Source organism: Labrus mixtus, chromosome 9, assembly GCF_963584025.1.
Source record: "Labrus mixtus chromosome 9, fLabMix1.1, whole genome shotgun sequence".
In the NCBI taxonomy this organism is placed as follows: Eukaryota; Metazoa; Chordata; class Actinopteri; order Labriformes; family Labridae; genus Labrus; species Labrus mixtus.
In genome coordinates this window covers 19,721,680-19,739,112 of record NC_083620.1, presented here as the reverse complement: position 1 = coordinate 19,739,112, position 17,433 = coordinate 19,721,680, and the positions used below count along the sequence as shown (strand labels likewise).

Here is a 17,433-nt window from a genome sequence, read left to right as displayed (position 1 = left end):
AAATCGAGGCAATTGATATGTATTTTGCATTATTACAAGATATATGTATTTCTTTGGTTTGGATGAAATAAAAGGTACCCACCGATGACAGTGTCTGCACCCATACCCTGCTGCTCCTTGTCTGGGGAGCAGAGAGATAGCTGCCCTTGAAGAAGCCTGTCTAAGGGCATGGAGATAGGTCTGTGGGTGAGGAGGGCTCTGGTCTGTGGACGCTTTTCCACCCCTTCCTCCTTTCCCGACATGCCCTCTCCTAATTCTTCTGCACCTGTGCCATTCTTTTGGTCTGATATCGAAGCCACTGACTCTGAAAGTGCCATCTTGGTCTTCTTGCGTCCTTTTGCTGGGGCACTGGCTGTACGCCGCAGGAGGTGATCACTTATGGAGCGCTTCCGCATGCCATCAGAGTTTGCATCCACAGAGGTCTTAGAAGAACGGTTAAAGAAACCCCGGATACCTCGCAGCTGATTACTCTGATGGCCAAAACAAAAGAACAGGAAGTGAATATGCATGCTAAAAGAGGCTATAAACAAAGCGGAGAAACCAAATGATATTCTGATAAAGATGGAACAAAACTTTTTCAGACATGACAGTGGAAGAAAAAGGTGAATTGTTTAATCAATGTTTGATATGTTGTTATGTTGTGTTTGATGATCAGATATTCCATATACTGAGCTTAGTATACAGGTCATATAACAACAGCATGCTTTTACACATTTAACCCATAGAGGGCATGCTTACTCCTTAAATTTCTAGAATCAACTGTCTTCAAGGATTATGCATACATGCTTCTATAGGAAACTGTTCTTTCTTAAGTTAAACAACAGCAGAAGAGTACAATAGTTATGATTAAATATGACTTTCAAAACAAACTCTATGAGTCATGACTTTAATTTCACACACAACAACTTCATTGTGGATGCGTCAGAACACACACTGCACTTTTGCAACATGCATTGCTTTTCATGCAGCACCACAAAGAGCCAACAGGATACCTTGTTAGATCCTAGAAAGTGCATTATGGTAAAGCTGGGGTTCAGGACTAGAGGGCTCCACTAGAAAGACAGAGGGTTGAAGGAGCTCAGCTTGGATGCTTTGATATGTTGAGAAGACACACTTTTCTTGGTTTACCTCCATCATTAAGTCTTAGGGCCTGATTTGCTAAAGGTTTGCGTGTCTTAAAACGTGTGCAAACTTGATACCACCAGCAAAAAAATGTGCTATCTGATCTACTAACGGCGCGCAGTGAGGATTGCGTCTTTCATATGAGCAAAACAACACGCATTGTCCATTTAGTATGTTTGCCTTTATGAATATGCAATATGGGGCGTTTCTGCCCTAGCGTGCAAAATACTGGGAGGAGAAAATGCAAAGAACTGAAGTTAGTACACGCATTGCGATTTACCAAGCCTGACAAAATTTGTGGTGATTGTGACTTTGTCTGTATTTAACACCTTTGAAAAGAACGTGCTAACCCAGGAGACCAGCGTTACACACAACAGGCTGCTGTTATTGAAGTTAGGAGGAGACATAAACACAATCCAAGAAGGCATACAGATCGCGTTATTCCCCAAGCATGTTAATATGTTTGGAATGACAGCAGGAAACACACTGTCCCTGTCAAAATAAACAAATAAATAAATAAACACCATGATTAAACTATATTGTTACCTATTTTTAGCAAACAAAACTGAACATTCACAGCCTCTGCATTCTATAGAATTTCAGTATTGACATTTATTTCTTCCTATTTCCCTCATTTTGCAAACATTATATTTTAAACTGGGGATTTCTCCCTCTTCTCTCTCCCCCAGATCGCCCCCTCCGGTGCGCTCCTCTCCATAGTGCGCTCTACAGCCCGCTGCTGCTACGCTTGGATGGGGGGACCTCACCACTGCTTGTACCCCCGTCTTCGATACCTCTTGCCAGAGCATTTATGTCCGATCAGACACAGCACTGGCCTGCTGTCTTGTGCGCAACAATGTGCCGAGTGTCGCGACTGAGCGCCACAGAGGAGACAGCGTGCACCTTCTGCGCAATGTATGACAATTCATCTTCAAAAGATGGAGGGAAGAAAAGAGAGGCCCTGTTTAATGCCGAGGTTTTCTTATAAGCCACATTTTTTTTTTGTAATATTCAGTTTTATCTGCTATAACTCGAAAATACTGTACGTTTAATGCCTCTTCCACTGATACCTATTTTGCGCTTGCAGTCATCCTGCTTTCCGTCCAAACTCTCCATGACTTAAACCAGTAGAACACGCAAAAACCTAACTTAAATGATACCACCTCCACAAAGTTTGCACCTGGTGTCATTCACGCAAATTTTCTTAGTAGATCACACGCAAAACGCCCACCAACCAAACGTGCAATTTTTTGAAACGAACACGCAATTTAGTACTCTTTAATTGGGATCTTAGTAAATCAGGTCCTTAGACAACAACAAAAGATACCTGCTGGGGAAATGCTAGAACAAACAACAGGCTATAAACCACTTACCTTCCCATAGACATCATGCACTGACACATGCACAAAGATGGAAGCCTCAGTCAGTCCCTCCAAGTAAACATGTCTGTAACCTGTTGTTAGGAATGCAGGAAAAAAGCATGTGAGTTACAGAATGGGTGATTGAGTGAATCAAACAAAGATAGAAGCTTTCATCAGACTAGTGATTGTGTAGCAGTTGCCGAGGACATTGCACAAGAAGTTAAGATACAACTCTGATGGATGTGGACATTAAAAGCAACAAATCTTATGCTAAACAAATCAAACAAAACATGGTTCACTGGACACAAAGAATATGCCCCGGAGCCAAAGCACCAGCCAACCTATGAGTAATATTATGTATTTAAGGTCAAGTTTGTCTATTTAGTTCATAAAGATTCTAACTGATATATCTTTCCCATCTGAAATCATCTGAAATTAATGAAATATACACACAAAGCTGAAAAGAATTTCTCTACAGACCAGGCATTAAGCTGCTGAAGGCAACTGTCCGTTGACCAATGAAGTCCCTTCCAATGGGGTCGTGGTCCCAGACAAGGAAACGCACCAGCGCTACTTCAGCCATGTGAAGTGTGAATGACAGAGTCTCCTCCCATACCGGATTAAAACCTGAAGAAAATTCAAACAAACGTAAATTATAACTGAAATGTTTCATCAATATGTCAATGAAGCAAATATAGAAATACTATCTTAATAATTAAAAAGAAAAAAAAAAAACAGGAAAACGAGAGTTGGAAGTTTTGATGAGTCAAATTAAGTATTTCATGGTTAAATGCCGGCACACTCATGATAATACTATTGAGCTCCCAGTGCTTAATAACCTTTCCTGAAGGGGACTTTTCCCCTTCGTAATCCTACCCCTTCGTTCTGTTTCCTTTATGCCTCTACTTAATTAATCTGACCGTTGAGCCAGACACTGCTCCGCAGCCCAAATTGAAAAAAGCTGTATCTGTGGCTCTGGCATTGCAACTTAATCCAGTTTTATTTTGGTCCAACTGAGTATGTTCTTTAGTTTATGTTATAAACATGAAATATGCATGTGGTATAAAGAGAGGGAAATGCACATGAACACTCCACAACCATCATCATCAAGCTAAAATCAGTAATCTCTTCAAATGATCTATCGATATTGTCATTTTTAAATCTGCAATGATTGTCACTGGCCACTTGGAGGCAGCAGAAACAAGTTATGAACACTAATTTGACATATCTGACATTTAGGAGTAAACTTTTTATTTTACCACATAAGCAACAGAAGTCCAACAATCATTCTATTATGATTTATTTTAGGTCTTGGTGAGTTTCTGAGTTCAATGTCTGGCTCTTTGGCCTTTTTTAAGTGTGAATGTTAGCCAAAATCATTCAATTGCAAGCCGGACAGCAGAAAATTGAGCTAAAACGCCATAATTTATAATAAGTAATTTCCTTCAGTGGTTCAGTGTCTTCACAGATAAAGATATGGTTCAAAATTGAATTGTGTGTATCTGACCGTTGTCATCCACAACTCTTGTCTGTTCTTTGCAGCAATCAACTGGCAGGCCGATGATCTCCACTTCAACAAATGGATCAATAATCTGACAGAGGAGATAGAGCAAAAAAAATCCTTATTATAATAATAATAATTTTGACAGTTGTACTTCTGGGAGTGCTTTAGAGTAACAGTGCATGTGTGTGCAGGAGAGGAAAAGACAGATGGAGAATGTGAGCACACAGTTAAGTGTTTGGGTACCTCTCCTCGGTCCCCCAACATGGAGTCTGGTGGTTTGGGCAGCTGCTGTCCACTAATGATCTTGAGAATGAGTTGCTTCTTGGGGTAAGCTGGAAGCGGGTCATCACAGAATGGGTTGAATGAGCCTGGAGGGAATGAAAGACAGCAGAGCAAGAACCTTGATTTATGTCATCACCCAATCCTATAATCCAATCCTCTCTAAATGCTCTGTATGTTCCATGTATATTTATTTGCAAGTGGTTGGATATCACAAATATACACACATTTCTCTAACTGATAAGGCAACAATGATATGTGTAGCTGTAGTTGGAATTCACATCTGCCAGAGGGTATCATGTTGTCTATGCTCTCAATTGGAATTACATCTCAAAAAGAAACATTATAAGCTACATGCCAGTACAACTATGAAAAATATTAAGATACCGTATGTCCACTCACCACAAGCAAACACCGATTTAATCATCAATTTGTATTTATAAGAAAAAAAAAACATGATTTGGATGCTTGTACGTATACTTGTTTTTGTGCATGCATTCGGTCTGTTGCAGTACCTTTACACATGGGAGGGGGCTTGAGGACGTAGCCAATACCTCCATTCACCATGAACTTGGATCTGTTGAGCTGCATCATCCTGCCCTCTGTCTGGTAATTCAGAGCAACTAAAAGAGAAAAAATACATTGGAACAGTTATTAAAATTGCCAGCTATTAAATAACCGCTAACCACATATGACCTTTATAATTTTACATCAGAAATGTGGTGTATTATAAATACACTGTGTTGCAGGATGATAAATAGTATTAGGCAAAAAACATATACAGGGGTTGCTTTGTTGCCCAATTTATCATTGTTTTTCTAATTTATCAAACGTTCCCCTTTTGATTTACTTTCATTTATTCATCAATCCAGTGTGTCCACACAACTTTGAAACCTTCATTAGGAAACAAATGAACAAGGAAACAAAAAACAGAGAAAAATATTGAGCTGCTTCAAAGTAAATCAAGTACGGAGATTGGCAATTGCCTGTGTTTTTCCTTTTTCCTTACTTATTTCTTTATTTCTCTACCTTTTTTGACGGTTATTTAAGGGAAGCATTACACTGCATAGAACATGAAAGACAAAAGATGGGGCGGGTAGGGTTTTGTCAGATGAACTGATTTTCTGTACAGAAATATAAAAATTAGTTACAACTCTTTTTAGTTTCCTTTATTTAATTAGACATTCATGTGTGCATCAGTAATCCTCACAAAGTCAGCTAAGGCTGTATAGTAGCCCTATTTGTGGACACTCATCTTGCCTCTGCACAGATCACCACAAACAACCTACACAAGGCGTAATGTGTAAATTAACTGTGCTGAAATCACCTACTTTAGACTATAGGCAAACATGTGGTACATATGTCAATTAATTTGTAGTGACAGTTATGTGGCTAAGGGAAGGGAACCTGGTTTTTGTCATTATAAGACAACCTTCATGCAGGTCAAAAGCTCAGAGTGACAGACAGCCATCTTACCCAGCTGACAGCCCACATTCCAGTAGAACTGGGGGTTGAAATTGGACGAATCGATGCGGTAGGCTGAGGGATAAATCCGTGACAGTTGCCTCTGGTTAAAAGCGAGGAACTGTTCTGCTTTGTGATTGACCAGGGATTGTGCTCTGGTCTCGCTGAATGACAAAACATCACCTGGAGTACCTGAAGAGAAACGTGGGTTAGGCATAAGAAATGTCTCAGGGGTAAAGAACGCCATGTGCCTTTTAGTTTGTGTGTGTGGCCGATTTCAAGCTTTTGTGTTTTACCTTCATTCAGACACTCCTGTGAGGCGACAGAGTTGGTGAACACCACCAGATTTGAAAGATCTCGACTCAGCTTCATCGTCTTCCTCTTCCTGCCACCCCTAAAACAAAGAAGGTCATTGAATTTACAAGGGGAGTAAAGAATAAAGAGAATAAAGAACACACATACTCGTATATCTTTTAAATATTTTTGAATGGAAGAAAGAAGTTAAGAGAGGAAAATCCATCAGCAGGTCAGCTTGCAAACTGAAGGGAAAAAATAAGGCAGAGTGCATGCAGTACAGATAGACTGACGCACATACATCTACAATCACACAGCCATGCATGCACAATCGTCCACAAAAACAGTCACTCACGTAGCTCAGAATTATGCTTATAGGAGTCTGCACTGTGACACTTCCCAAAGACAAGCATATGAATATGCAACCAGGAAGACAGTAGACAGGGAGAACAAAGGCACACAAATGCTTTATATACAGAGAGTGACTTAAGGGAGGAAAACAACTGAATTTCTATCATTCTAGCCCAATGCTCACTCTCTAAAAAGAGGAGAAATGAGACAAAGGCTGACACGGAATATATGTAAGAAATAATAGTGAGAAATGCATCTGAGGGAAATTAGATTGTGTTCCTCTTTATTAGTGATCCAGATCAATGTCATGATAAAAGTGTGAACAGGGAAAAGCACATTGATTTGCAATAAGATGTCCTTTTATTTCTGACACTATTATGAGATGTTGTGTGGAAATGATGTTAATCTAACTCCCAGAACTGCTGCAGTTGAGGCTTGCAATAAAGGACATTGAGGTGGAATTTTACCTTGAGGACATTTTTGTAAGTACTTGACTTGAATATTTCCTACTTCTTGCTGTGATTCCTCAGCAATAAATTAGCACTCTAATTCTACTAAAATTAGATCAACTATGTTTACTATGTTTTAAGTTACTTTTTTGATACATATTTGATACACAAAACATATATCTTTAATAACTGGGGATATTTAAACCATTCCATAGAATAAAGATTTTTAATAAAAGCGGAAGAAGTCAAAAACTATCATACTTCCCATTTCTAGCTGTCAGAGCAGTTATTGGAAAGTCATCATTATTTTTTCTCACACATTTATGCGTTATGAAGAAGCTTTTGAAATGTGCATAGTGCTAGTCTTACACTGAACTGTTTAATAGCCTACTCTCAGTGGACAGCTACTACGAAACCTCTTATTTGTCAGGGATTGTCAATGTTGTGATGAAGCAGGTCAAAGGTCACCTGTTGAACTGTCCTCCAGCCTCCCTCCCGGACCGCTCCTGACCGTCCTCCTCCTTCTCTCCGCTTTGACATGTCAGCCTGGATTTGGAGTGCCTCTGGACACACACATACACAGATAAACAGGAATATGTTAGCACACCCATTTAAAATCACAATGAGGATTTCCATACAAGTTGAGAAGTCTGTTAAGTATTCAGCTTGGGTCTTTGTATTCAGTTAAAGTCCTGATAGATGTTATAAATACTCATCATACATGATATCGCCTACACACAAACCAAAGTTCTATTGGGCAAGGGTGTTTGATAATGTTTCTATAGCACTGCAAGTGACACAGTATTGTTATTGTAGTAGCAGTTTGTGTGTGTGTGTGTGTGTGTGTGTGTGCATGTTGGTGGGTGTTCTAGCTGTCACATATATAATTATATTTAGTGCGCGTTTTTTTCCCTCCAACATCTCTATCAGTGCTAAAGTGGAGTAACGAAGGGGATGAGGGTCACAGTAATTATAGGGTTTAGACTGCTTGCCAAGAGATTAAATGCACCCATGCATTCACACATATATCCACACACACACACACACACACACACACACACACACACACACACACACATACACACACGTGGGAGGCTGCACAATATGCAAAGAGGGATGCATAAAAGAATGCAGAGAAGATGTGAGCTGGTAAACAGAGAAGAGGTTGGAGGGAGTTAAAAAGAAGCTCGTGGATAGAGGATGACATTCAGAGCGGAAGATAATATATGTATGTAAAAACAAACAAACACACACACACACACACACACACACACACACACACACACACACACACACACATACAACATTGATGCCCAAACATATAATTCTGTTAAATTCGCTCTCTGAAGGAAAAACTCAAGGCTTAAAAAGTATCAAACTTAAGATCTGCATGTGTAATTCAGAGATATTCAAAATGCATACATTCACTGATCTGCATTTTCAAATAAGAAGATAAGCATAGCTATCTTAATTATGATTCTGCGGCCCACCAGGCTGAAAAGAAATGCAACGTCTGCTTTCTGAATGCATTTTTGATGTGTCACTTCATAGAAGATTTATCTATAAGAGGAGGCACATTTTGAACTTGCCAAGATGATGCTCATAAGTTAAATAGACAAATGAGACAGAAACACTTGTGTTTCAACAAATCACTCAGTGATATGTTTAATGGCCTCCATAAGTACATGGTGATGCTCCTGGTCCTGTTTAACGCTCTCTAAATAGAAGGAATTCCAGCAGAATTCAAAGGTGACATGACCCTTTAAGTCAGTCAGGTGATCAGTCAAGAATTTGGATTTCTGTGAAATGCATGTATGGGTTGTTGATATCCTCGTCTGGTATCTGTCACATACATGTCATGGGCATCCTTACAACGATGGTCAGCTGAGCTTAGCATAAACACTAGAAACAACGGGAAAACATTGGCCTGGCTCGTTCAAAAAGGAAAAAAAATGTAATGTATTTTTTGAAGCTGTATAATAAACAAAGTTTGAGCATGACAGTCTGAGCTTATATCTGAGTTACTGTATGTGCCTGACCATTTATTGGGCAAAATAAGTTTGTGCTATGGCTGCTTGTTTTTTGGTTTGATGCAGTCCATCTCTGCACGTCACTGTTAAGGATGAAAACTCCACAATTAGCTCTTGTTGGATTCAGCTCAGATCATTATAAGATAATGATTTTGTCCTCGGTGTATACAGCCCACAAAATGAATGATTTTCCCATTCAATTTGACCTGCTGTTTTCTCTACAAGAGAAACACAGTGTTTTCTCTCTCAGGTTTGTTGCACCATTGCTCGAACAGATCAGTTAAAAGTGACAGGTAAATATATTGAAAAAAGACAATTAAATACTGTCTAATACACTTTTGTGTCGACAGAAGCTAACTTCTTGGGGTATTAAAGTTTTTCTATTCCATCCTGAATTTGAAATAACCAGTTTTTACAATTTTAGACCTCACACAAATAGAACTGGCATTGGGGGAAAACGCTGCCACCCACCTTCTGTTTGAGTGTTGTGATGAAGGATCTGCTCTGGGATTTCTTCAAAACTCCTTTTGAGCTCTAGAGACAAGGACAACACATTTAGAGAATCTTTATACACCTGTTTTTGTGTGCTCGAGTACATGCATTATTTGCGTAATGTGATCTAAATAACAACCCCATTAGTACCCAGGAAGACACCCAGACCCTGAGGCTCAGTAGCCGGAGAGGCTGCAACTAGACATGAGCCAAAAAAGATGAGAGAGGATGTTGGAAACAAAAAAAATGAAGAAATTAAAAAAAGAGAATTAAAGTAAAAAAAAAAAAAAAAGAAGAAAAAAAGAAAAACTCAGAGGGAATCAAAAAAGCTTTTGAAATAGAATGAGGTGAAGCAGAACAAAGCTGGAGCACAATAAAGAGACCGGGGAACCCTGCTGAAAAACACCCACTCCATTAAAATGGCTGTCAGGAAACAGAAGCTTCTATTAATAGCGCAAGAGGCATGCAGGGAAATTAAATATTAAGTAACACTGCAGACTTTTAGTTTCTCATCACTTTCCGTCTGTTTTGACATGCTCTCCATGAAACAACACCTTGCTGGGAACATTGCAGTCACTTCAGGGTTGCCTGAGGAGGTGCTGGTTGACTGTTCATCTATGTGGGTGTGTTTGACCTGCGGGGGTGGTGCAGTAAAGTCTACTCCTTTATGTCCTCCATTTCTCTGCGTGACTAATACCATGGCCTAGTTTTGTACCCGCCTGTTATCTCTTTGCTCTCCATTACTCAGCTCTGTATGCCGCTCTACACATTCCTTAAATACCCTACCTGTCGCAGGTTCTTCTGAAGGCCCTGGTGCGTAGCTCGGAGAAGCGCTCGGATGCTGAAACTGTCCGTGTCTTCCTTATCTCCGATCCGAGACTCCTTTAACAGTGAGTCCAGTTTCTTCCTGATGTGAGACTCCACCTGGGGATTACCGTTGCCCTGCAAAAGGAGGAGTCATTAAGAAAGGGAAGGATAATATGAAGAGAGAATTCAAAGTAAAGTTGAAAGGCTGATTTTTTTTTATATATAATTATTTTGATTACCTTCATGCTTTCCATCAGTCATACTTACTAGTTTTTATCAACCAAAATAATACCATAACATGTAACTTAGTTACACTTTTCAAGAGTGAAATCAGGATCACATGAGATATTTACCTTTATATCCCAAGACACAACAGAGAAAACATAAAATAAACCAAAAAATATATATATATATAATTAAATAAATATAGAAACATGTACATTAATGTCCCATTCATTCATGTCACACAAATCTCGTCCCTCGCATCCCACCCCCCACCCTCTACCACATTAATACACACACACACACACACACACACACACACACACACACACACACACACACACACACACACACACACACACACACACACACACACACACACGTGTCCTTGTCCTGTGTTCTCTACCGCCTTCCGCCCCCCTCCTGCCAGCCATGTCACAGATTGTTTCATAGATTTTATAATGCTTCTTTGATACACCTCCATACGACATTGAATTGTTTAACCTTGTTGTAATCTTCAGATAAAGCCTTTTCTATAGTCAAATAATATCTCATCAATTCTTTCCAAGTATGAAGAGAAGGGGCCTCTTTGTTCTTCCAGTGTTTTAAAATCAGGTTTTTATAAATGAGGGCAGAGAACAGAATCTGCCATCCCAAAGGATAATGTATTTTTTCGGCATTCTGGAAAATACACACTTCAGCGGAAAATGTTTATTTTTGTTTGACATATAACATCCATTCTTGAATCTCACTCCACACTTTGTTCACTGTAGTGCATAAGGGAGTCAGGAGATCCACACTTCACACACTGATCAGAGGAGTTAGGATAAAACTCGGGTGTAATATATTCTTGTCATCAGTTTACATTGTATTAATCGCAGGTTTTCAGACCAGGACCTCTAGTCCAACCACTGTCACATTTTGACACAATGGCAAGAACAGCAACCAAGGCAACATTTAAATATGTGCCATCTACAGGTAGGGGAAATAAGTGCGGCTGCAGTTTTGTCAGCCCCCTTGCAAGCAATGAGGGGTAAAAAAAGAGTCCCCGTTGCTATCGGAAAAAAAATGTTATATGTATGCTCAATATGTACAAGACTACAAATTGCTTTTCTCTCTGGGTGTTTTAGCTGACGAATATAATCAAGCAGTAGGTGGTAAGCTAAAGATTTAATGTGATCACATTGTCCAAAGGTAATTCATTCCATTCACTACTTTTTCTTTTCTTTAAATCTTCCAGTCGTTTATCAGTACAATGCTGAGGTATACTTTTAAATTCGACCTAGCATTACAACTTGTAAAACTGTATCTTTTGCTACAAAGGGGAAAATATATACATTTTCCACCTCTTGTGTTGTAAGGGTTATATCACGCTATAACAGCATTGTTAGTGATGACTGCTGTGAAAGCACACTGCTGTAATGAGCTCAAAACAAAACTCTCATCAGTGGAAACCTGCCACCACCCGTTTTAAAACAGCAATGATCATCCAAATTGGCATCTGCGTCGCCGTGCCTCCAGCTAAATGTAGGAGAATGATGCCATATTCGGTTACACAACGGAACCATCTGGAAAATAACACAGTGTTTTCCCTGCTTTAAATGTGGTGAGAAGGACCCTGGCACTAGTCTATCACGACATAAATAAACAGGATTAAAATTGATTTGAAATATTACTGGGAGACAGTTCAACAGTGATCTGCATAAACAAGCATTGACTAAAGATTTATATCTGCACCATTAAGCATTGAGTGCTCCTAAACATTACTGCAATGATGATCAGTAAAACTTTACAAGCAGCAACATTACCCCCCAATTAGTGCAGTCATTACTTTGAGCACAACGTCATTAAGATCCCATTATACAACTTCTGTTTGTGGTGCCTGTATGTGGAGGAGGAGGTTTGATTCTCCAACATGAACATCTGACAGTCTTACAAACATTTTTTGTCTTATATAATGTTCTGCTGATTGTTTATGAAATATTTTCATTCTAGCAAGAAATTGTTTCGATTGATTGGATGAGTCCTAAAATCAATCATCATCACCATTGTCGGCCAGGTTCTCTTCCGGTTTTAATGGCATGATCCTTTAAAGACTGTTCTATCGCTAATAATCTGTATTAAATGTTGATATTAATCCGTATTTTAATTATGTTCTACAAGTTATTTGTTGTGTCTTTCTGCGTTTTGAAAATCTGCTCTTGATTCATTTTTCACAGAAGGTTTCATGAATAGTTTGTCAGATTGATTGATTGATTGGACGATTGATCTTACACATCATGTTTATAGCTACAGCACTTTGCTCTGTCTTACATTACTGCTCTTCATCTTGAAGTCGTCCTCAATTTCATCGGCGCTGTCATCATCAGACACCTCTCCCTCCTCGGCATCCGCAGAAAGATATGCAGGCAGACGCTTCCCCTGGAAAGTGAGAGGACAGTGACAATCAGAACTTTGACCCATGCATATGTCTTTACTTTAGCACAAATCCTCGCTCATTTATTTGAACGCCCACACAGGTTGCACCTCTAAGAATCTGTTTTTACTCTGGCATTCACGAACAAACACTCACACACACACACACACACACACACACACACACACACACACACACACACACACACACACAAATGCACACGTTAAGAGTAGTCTCTTTCAAAATCTGTTATGTTTCTCCAACTGGTATTTATAGCCAGAGGGAAAGCCATTAATGTCACATAACAGGGAACAAAACACACATTCCTGCACGCACAAGCACACACACATAAATAGTACAATCAGCTGCTCTGAGAAGCTCCCTGAGCAGCTCTTTCTGGAGAGTGGAAGCCCATTAGTGAGCCATTCCGAAGGTGTGAGTGGGAGTCAAGATTTTTCCGAGCATCTTCTTCCAAAGACTCTCACTGGCTGATATCGCCGCCCTTGTTTTAGCCGCTGCCACAAGAAGCCTTTTCTCTCTCTGCCTCGTATCTGTAACTGCCACAAAATTCCTTTTTCTTTATTGACTTATGACTCTCTGCTCTCACTTTCCATGGGGGGGGGGGGGGAATCGCAAGAGGTGAAAGGTTCTCCAATAAGGGCAGGAGAGGAGGTCGGGGAGAGATGGAGGAAAATTGTTAGATAGGACTAAAGGGCTTTACAGAAAATCAATAATGCTTGGTTACTTTTCAGACCTGTGGCTGAGATGGACAAAGCCACAGCTCGTTTTTGCAGGGAACAAAAGAGGCTTTCTTCACGAAACAGATAAAGTCCATTTTATCTGGTTCCTATAAAAAGAATCCAATAAATGCTGAAAGCTTTTGCTCGTCCAGATGCTCTCTCTGTGTCTGTGAGAATGGCCCCGCCCGGGCTGTTGGGTAAGGATCTTTGGCGACTGAGGCTGTCACAGTCAGAGCCGATATTTCACAATCAAAGATAAGATGTTAAGTTTCCATTCTTTGTAGGATGATCATATCAGTCATGTTTCAAAAGGACGTGTCTCTGGACACATTTTCCTACAGTAAGCACTGTAAAGAGATGAGTAGAGGCCAGACAAGTTGTACATTTTAAAAGGTAATTAACTGTAAAGGGGGCCTTTGTGTTATTGGTCACCTCTGTGGCTACATTTTGGTAAACTCTTAATTAAGGTCAGAGAAGCTCAATTTATAGGTTGACCTTTTTGTTTGGTCGAAATAGGATTAAAAATGTCACCCTTCTGCCTTGAGGGTGTGTTTAACTTGCCAATTTGCCATAAATGGAGCATTGATCTGAATCACAATAAGCACTGTTACAGTTACAGTACAGACAGAAGAAGCTTATTAAAAACTAAAAATACAGAATATAATATGATAATAGGATATTTAGGGTTTAAGGAGTTGTTTTCCTTAAACCAAACAGAGAGCGTATGGGAACAGATGGGGCCTCAAAGACTCCAACCAGCTTCAACTTTCTTAAGATCATTTCTAAAATATGTCACCAATTCAAGGGATTCTCATAAAAATAGGAAAAGTCATAAAATATCAAGCTTCAACTATTAATAATGTAGTTTAGGGCTGTTAAATACTGACATCAAGTGGAATATTAAAACATTAGCAAGAGGAGAGCTCCAGTCATGCATCCAGTAACTTTGGAGCAACTCATCGGTCTGAATGTTTGCCCAGGGAGTTCTGAGGACAGAACATGCGCACCATCAGGAGACACTTCATTTCAAGTGAATGAAAAGCTGAATTATTTATTATCAATCATCCACAGAAGAGTGTCACAGTGAGCCTCTCTGTTTAAAGATTCAAATTAGAATCAGAAGGACCATGATAATAGTGATGGAACATGTTTCAGACTTAGATATTAAAAGTGAATGATAAATAGTTTTTATTTGAATCTGATTTTACTGTTGATGTTGATCTTGTTTTTGTTGTCTTCTGTGTGCCCCTGCTGCAAAACAAATTTCCACTTGTGGGACAATAAAGAGAATCTGAATCCGAACATATGATGCAGATGCTTGTATTTAAAACAGCCCTAATGCACTGGGGATATTCCAATATATATATTTTTTTATATATGAACCGTGTTAAAAGATTTCCTTACTTTGATGAGAATCTTGCCCTGCAGGCTGTGAGGACTGGGTAAGGTTTTGGATTCTCTGCTCAGTACGTCTCCCACATTCAGTTTGTCTCCGAAGATTTCTCTCAGGTACTGAGCAATCTTCTTCTGCTGTTGGATGCTGCAGTGGTTCTCTATGGACAGGATTACTGGGTACCTGGAGACAGAAAACAGTGAAAAAACATTCTCAGCATTTGATATTTTTCTTCAAAATCTGTCAATATTTAGAAAATGTGTCCTGAAGCAGTAAATCATGTCCATTTTTAACCAAACACCCACAAGAACGGTAAAGAGGTAAAGGATAAAAAAACACACTTTCTTGCACCTCTTCACTTCTGTGGCATGATGTGTGTGTTGGATAGGTGTGTGATGTGATTGTTTGTGTATGTTTTCATTTAGAAAAGGTGAAATAACTTGTGGCCACACAAGCAGCACAGCTCAAAGGTCAGGTTTGTCTGACTGACAGCTCTCCCTCAAGGGACGCAGCCACGCTCTCAGCTCCACCTCCGATCCCCCAAATACACACATGTACAAAAAAAACTCGCAAACACACACACTCACACAAGTGGCTCTTCTGCCAAAGACAAAAAGAGACAAGAGACAGAGAAACATCCAGAGCCGTTTTATTTCGACACACTGACTGTGACAAGCAGGAGCCTCTCTCAGGTGAAACTGTGTGGCAGCTCAATGAGCCGTGAAATGTGTGTCTTTAATGAGTCTATTGTGTGTGTGTTCTCTGTGTGTGTATGTGTGAGAAAGCAGAGGCTTCCTTGCAATACAACCCAGGGCCCATAAATCATATTAACAGGTGGCACTGATGATAAAATATCAGGTAAATGGAAAGGGTGAAACAGCAGAGTGAATGAAGAGAGGGAGAGAGAGAGAGAGAGAGAGAGAGAGAGAGAGAGAACACTGGATGTTAAATGTATTCACCTGTACTCACTGTCAGCTGTTAGGGGGGTTAATTAATTATAACTGTGGTATGAGTTCATGTGAAATATAACAGTATTCCTTCATTAGTTTATAGAGAGGAGCTTGTAGCCATTACTCTTCAGTAAATGTGCACATTGTCATTGGTGAATTAATTTAAGAAATATGTTTTTTATTTAACTCACAGAGAAATTCAAATGACTTAAACTCTTTGTTGACTTAATTATTGAGAAAAACTAGTGAAAAACAAACCTTTAATAAAGGAGAACTATTGTGAAAAATCCACTTTTGCAGTGTTTTTGAACACATATTTGGGTAACCTGAGTGGCAACTGACCCACAAAATGTGAAATAAATCCATCCAGTCCTTTGTTTGTGGTCTGAACAAGTCGTACAACACTGAGAAAAGTGCTCCGTTTCAAATTTGCTCAGTTTGTGATGTCTCAAGCTGGATTCTGGTAAAAAAAAAATACTCTCCCTTCCCCCGATTTTTCCACCCATGGACTCCATCCCCAGGCTAGAGCAAAAGTTTTGCACAGGGCTGCCAGGAGACTGTTTGAAAAGGAAGAAAAGGGGTTTAATACTTCCACTTTAAGGAAAGTATTCCACCAATGGTAGTTTATTTGGAGGAGTTTTTATTATTATTTATAAGGGAGCCTTCATTAAAGAGATAGGACAGTGGATAGAGTCGGAAATTGGGTAAAGAGAGTATTGGGAATGACATGAGGGAGAGGTTTGGATCATCTGCTTCAAATACTATACAGCCTCTGTACATTGGGCACACAAACCAACCACTAGGCCACCCCAATGATAGTTGTCACACTTTCCATTAACCCTCAAGTTGGTCTGGCCAGAGGTCCAATAAACTAGCCCCTCTTAAGCTCACTTATTACATTTTGACATCTGATTTGTTTAATCTGTACTAAAATCAAAGAATAAAGCATCAATATTTGGGGCGGCAGTAGCTCAGTCTGTAGGGACTTGGGTTGGGAACCGGAGGGTCGCAGATTCAAGTCCCGGTCAGACCAAATCTGGAAGTTGGTCTGGTAGCTGGAGAGGTGCCAGGGCACCATCCGAGTACCGTCGAGGTGCCCTTGAGCAAGGCACCGAACCCCCAACTGCTCTGGTGTGTTCTCTGCTTACGTAGCAGCTTGTAGCAGCACCACTCTGACATCTCTCCACCATTGCATGTCCACAGGTCCTGTTTGTGCATGCATGTGATTCGGGCCTATGTGTGTGAGAAGCATGTCCCTATATATATATAACAGAGTGTAAACCCGAATTTCCCTCAGGGATTAATAAAGGATATCAAAAAAATAAAAAATATTTGGGACTATGGGGCTCATGCTAAAATAAGATTAGCACTGCAGATTCTAGCCGTACCTTGATGTTATGGGCGGAAATAAATTGTGTCATTCTGGTCACATAACTCTTTGCATGAAAGAAATCTTATATAAGAGATGGACCACCTTAATCATTTAGTGAAATTTCTAACAAGCCAATGCCTTATGTACTCACGCTTCTAATTACTTCCATAAGTTGAATCTTCTCCTC

General features: G+C 39.7%; 1 protein-coding gene across 1 annotated transcript in view; it reads right to left on the bottom strand.

Annotated features, from left to right (window-relative positions):
• Positions 1 to 17,433, bottom strand: part of plch1 (phospholipase C, eta 1) — a 57,434-nt gene that overhangs the window by 4,650 nt on the left and 35,351 nt on the right. The window contains exons 10-22 of the mRNA XM_061046737.1: positions 14,936 to 15,107; positions 12,689 to 12,796; positions 10,133 to 10,288; positions 9,326 to 9,388; positions 7,293 to 7,387; positions 6,027 to 6,124; positions 5,743 to 5,922; positions 4,782 to 4,889; positions 4,231 to 4,355; positions 3,991 to 4,075; positions 2,964 to 3,110; positions 2,496 to 2,575; positions 83 to 470 (exon numbers count right to left, since the gene is read on the bottom strand). Of these exons, the coding sequence (XP_060902720.1) occupies positions 83 to 470; positions 2,496 to 2,575; positions 2,964 to 3,110; positions 3,991 to 4,075; positions 4,231 to 4,355; positions 4,782 to 4,889; positions 5,743 to 5,922; positions 6,027 to 6,124; positions 7,293 to 7,387; positions 9,326 to 9,388; positions 10,133 to 10,288; positions 12,689 to 12,796; positions 14,936 to 15,107 (1,805 nt within the window). The remainder of the gene's footprint in view (positions 1 to 82; positions 471 to 2,495; positions 2,576 to 2,963; positions 3,111 to 3,990; positions 4,076 to 4,230; positions 4,356 to 4,781; positions 4,890 to 5,742; positions 5,923 to 6,026; positions 6,125 to 7,292; positions 7,388 to 9,325; positions 9,389 to 10,132; positions 10,289 to 12,688; positions 12,797 to 14,935; positions 15,108 to 17,433) is intronic.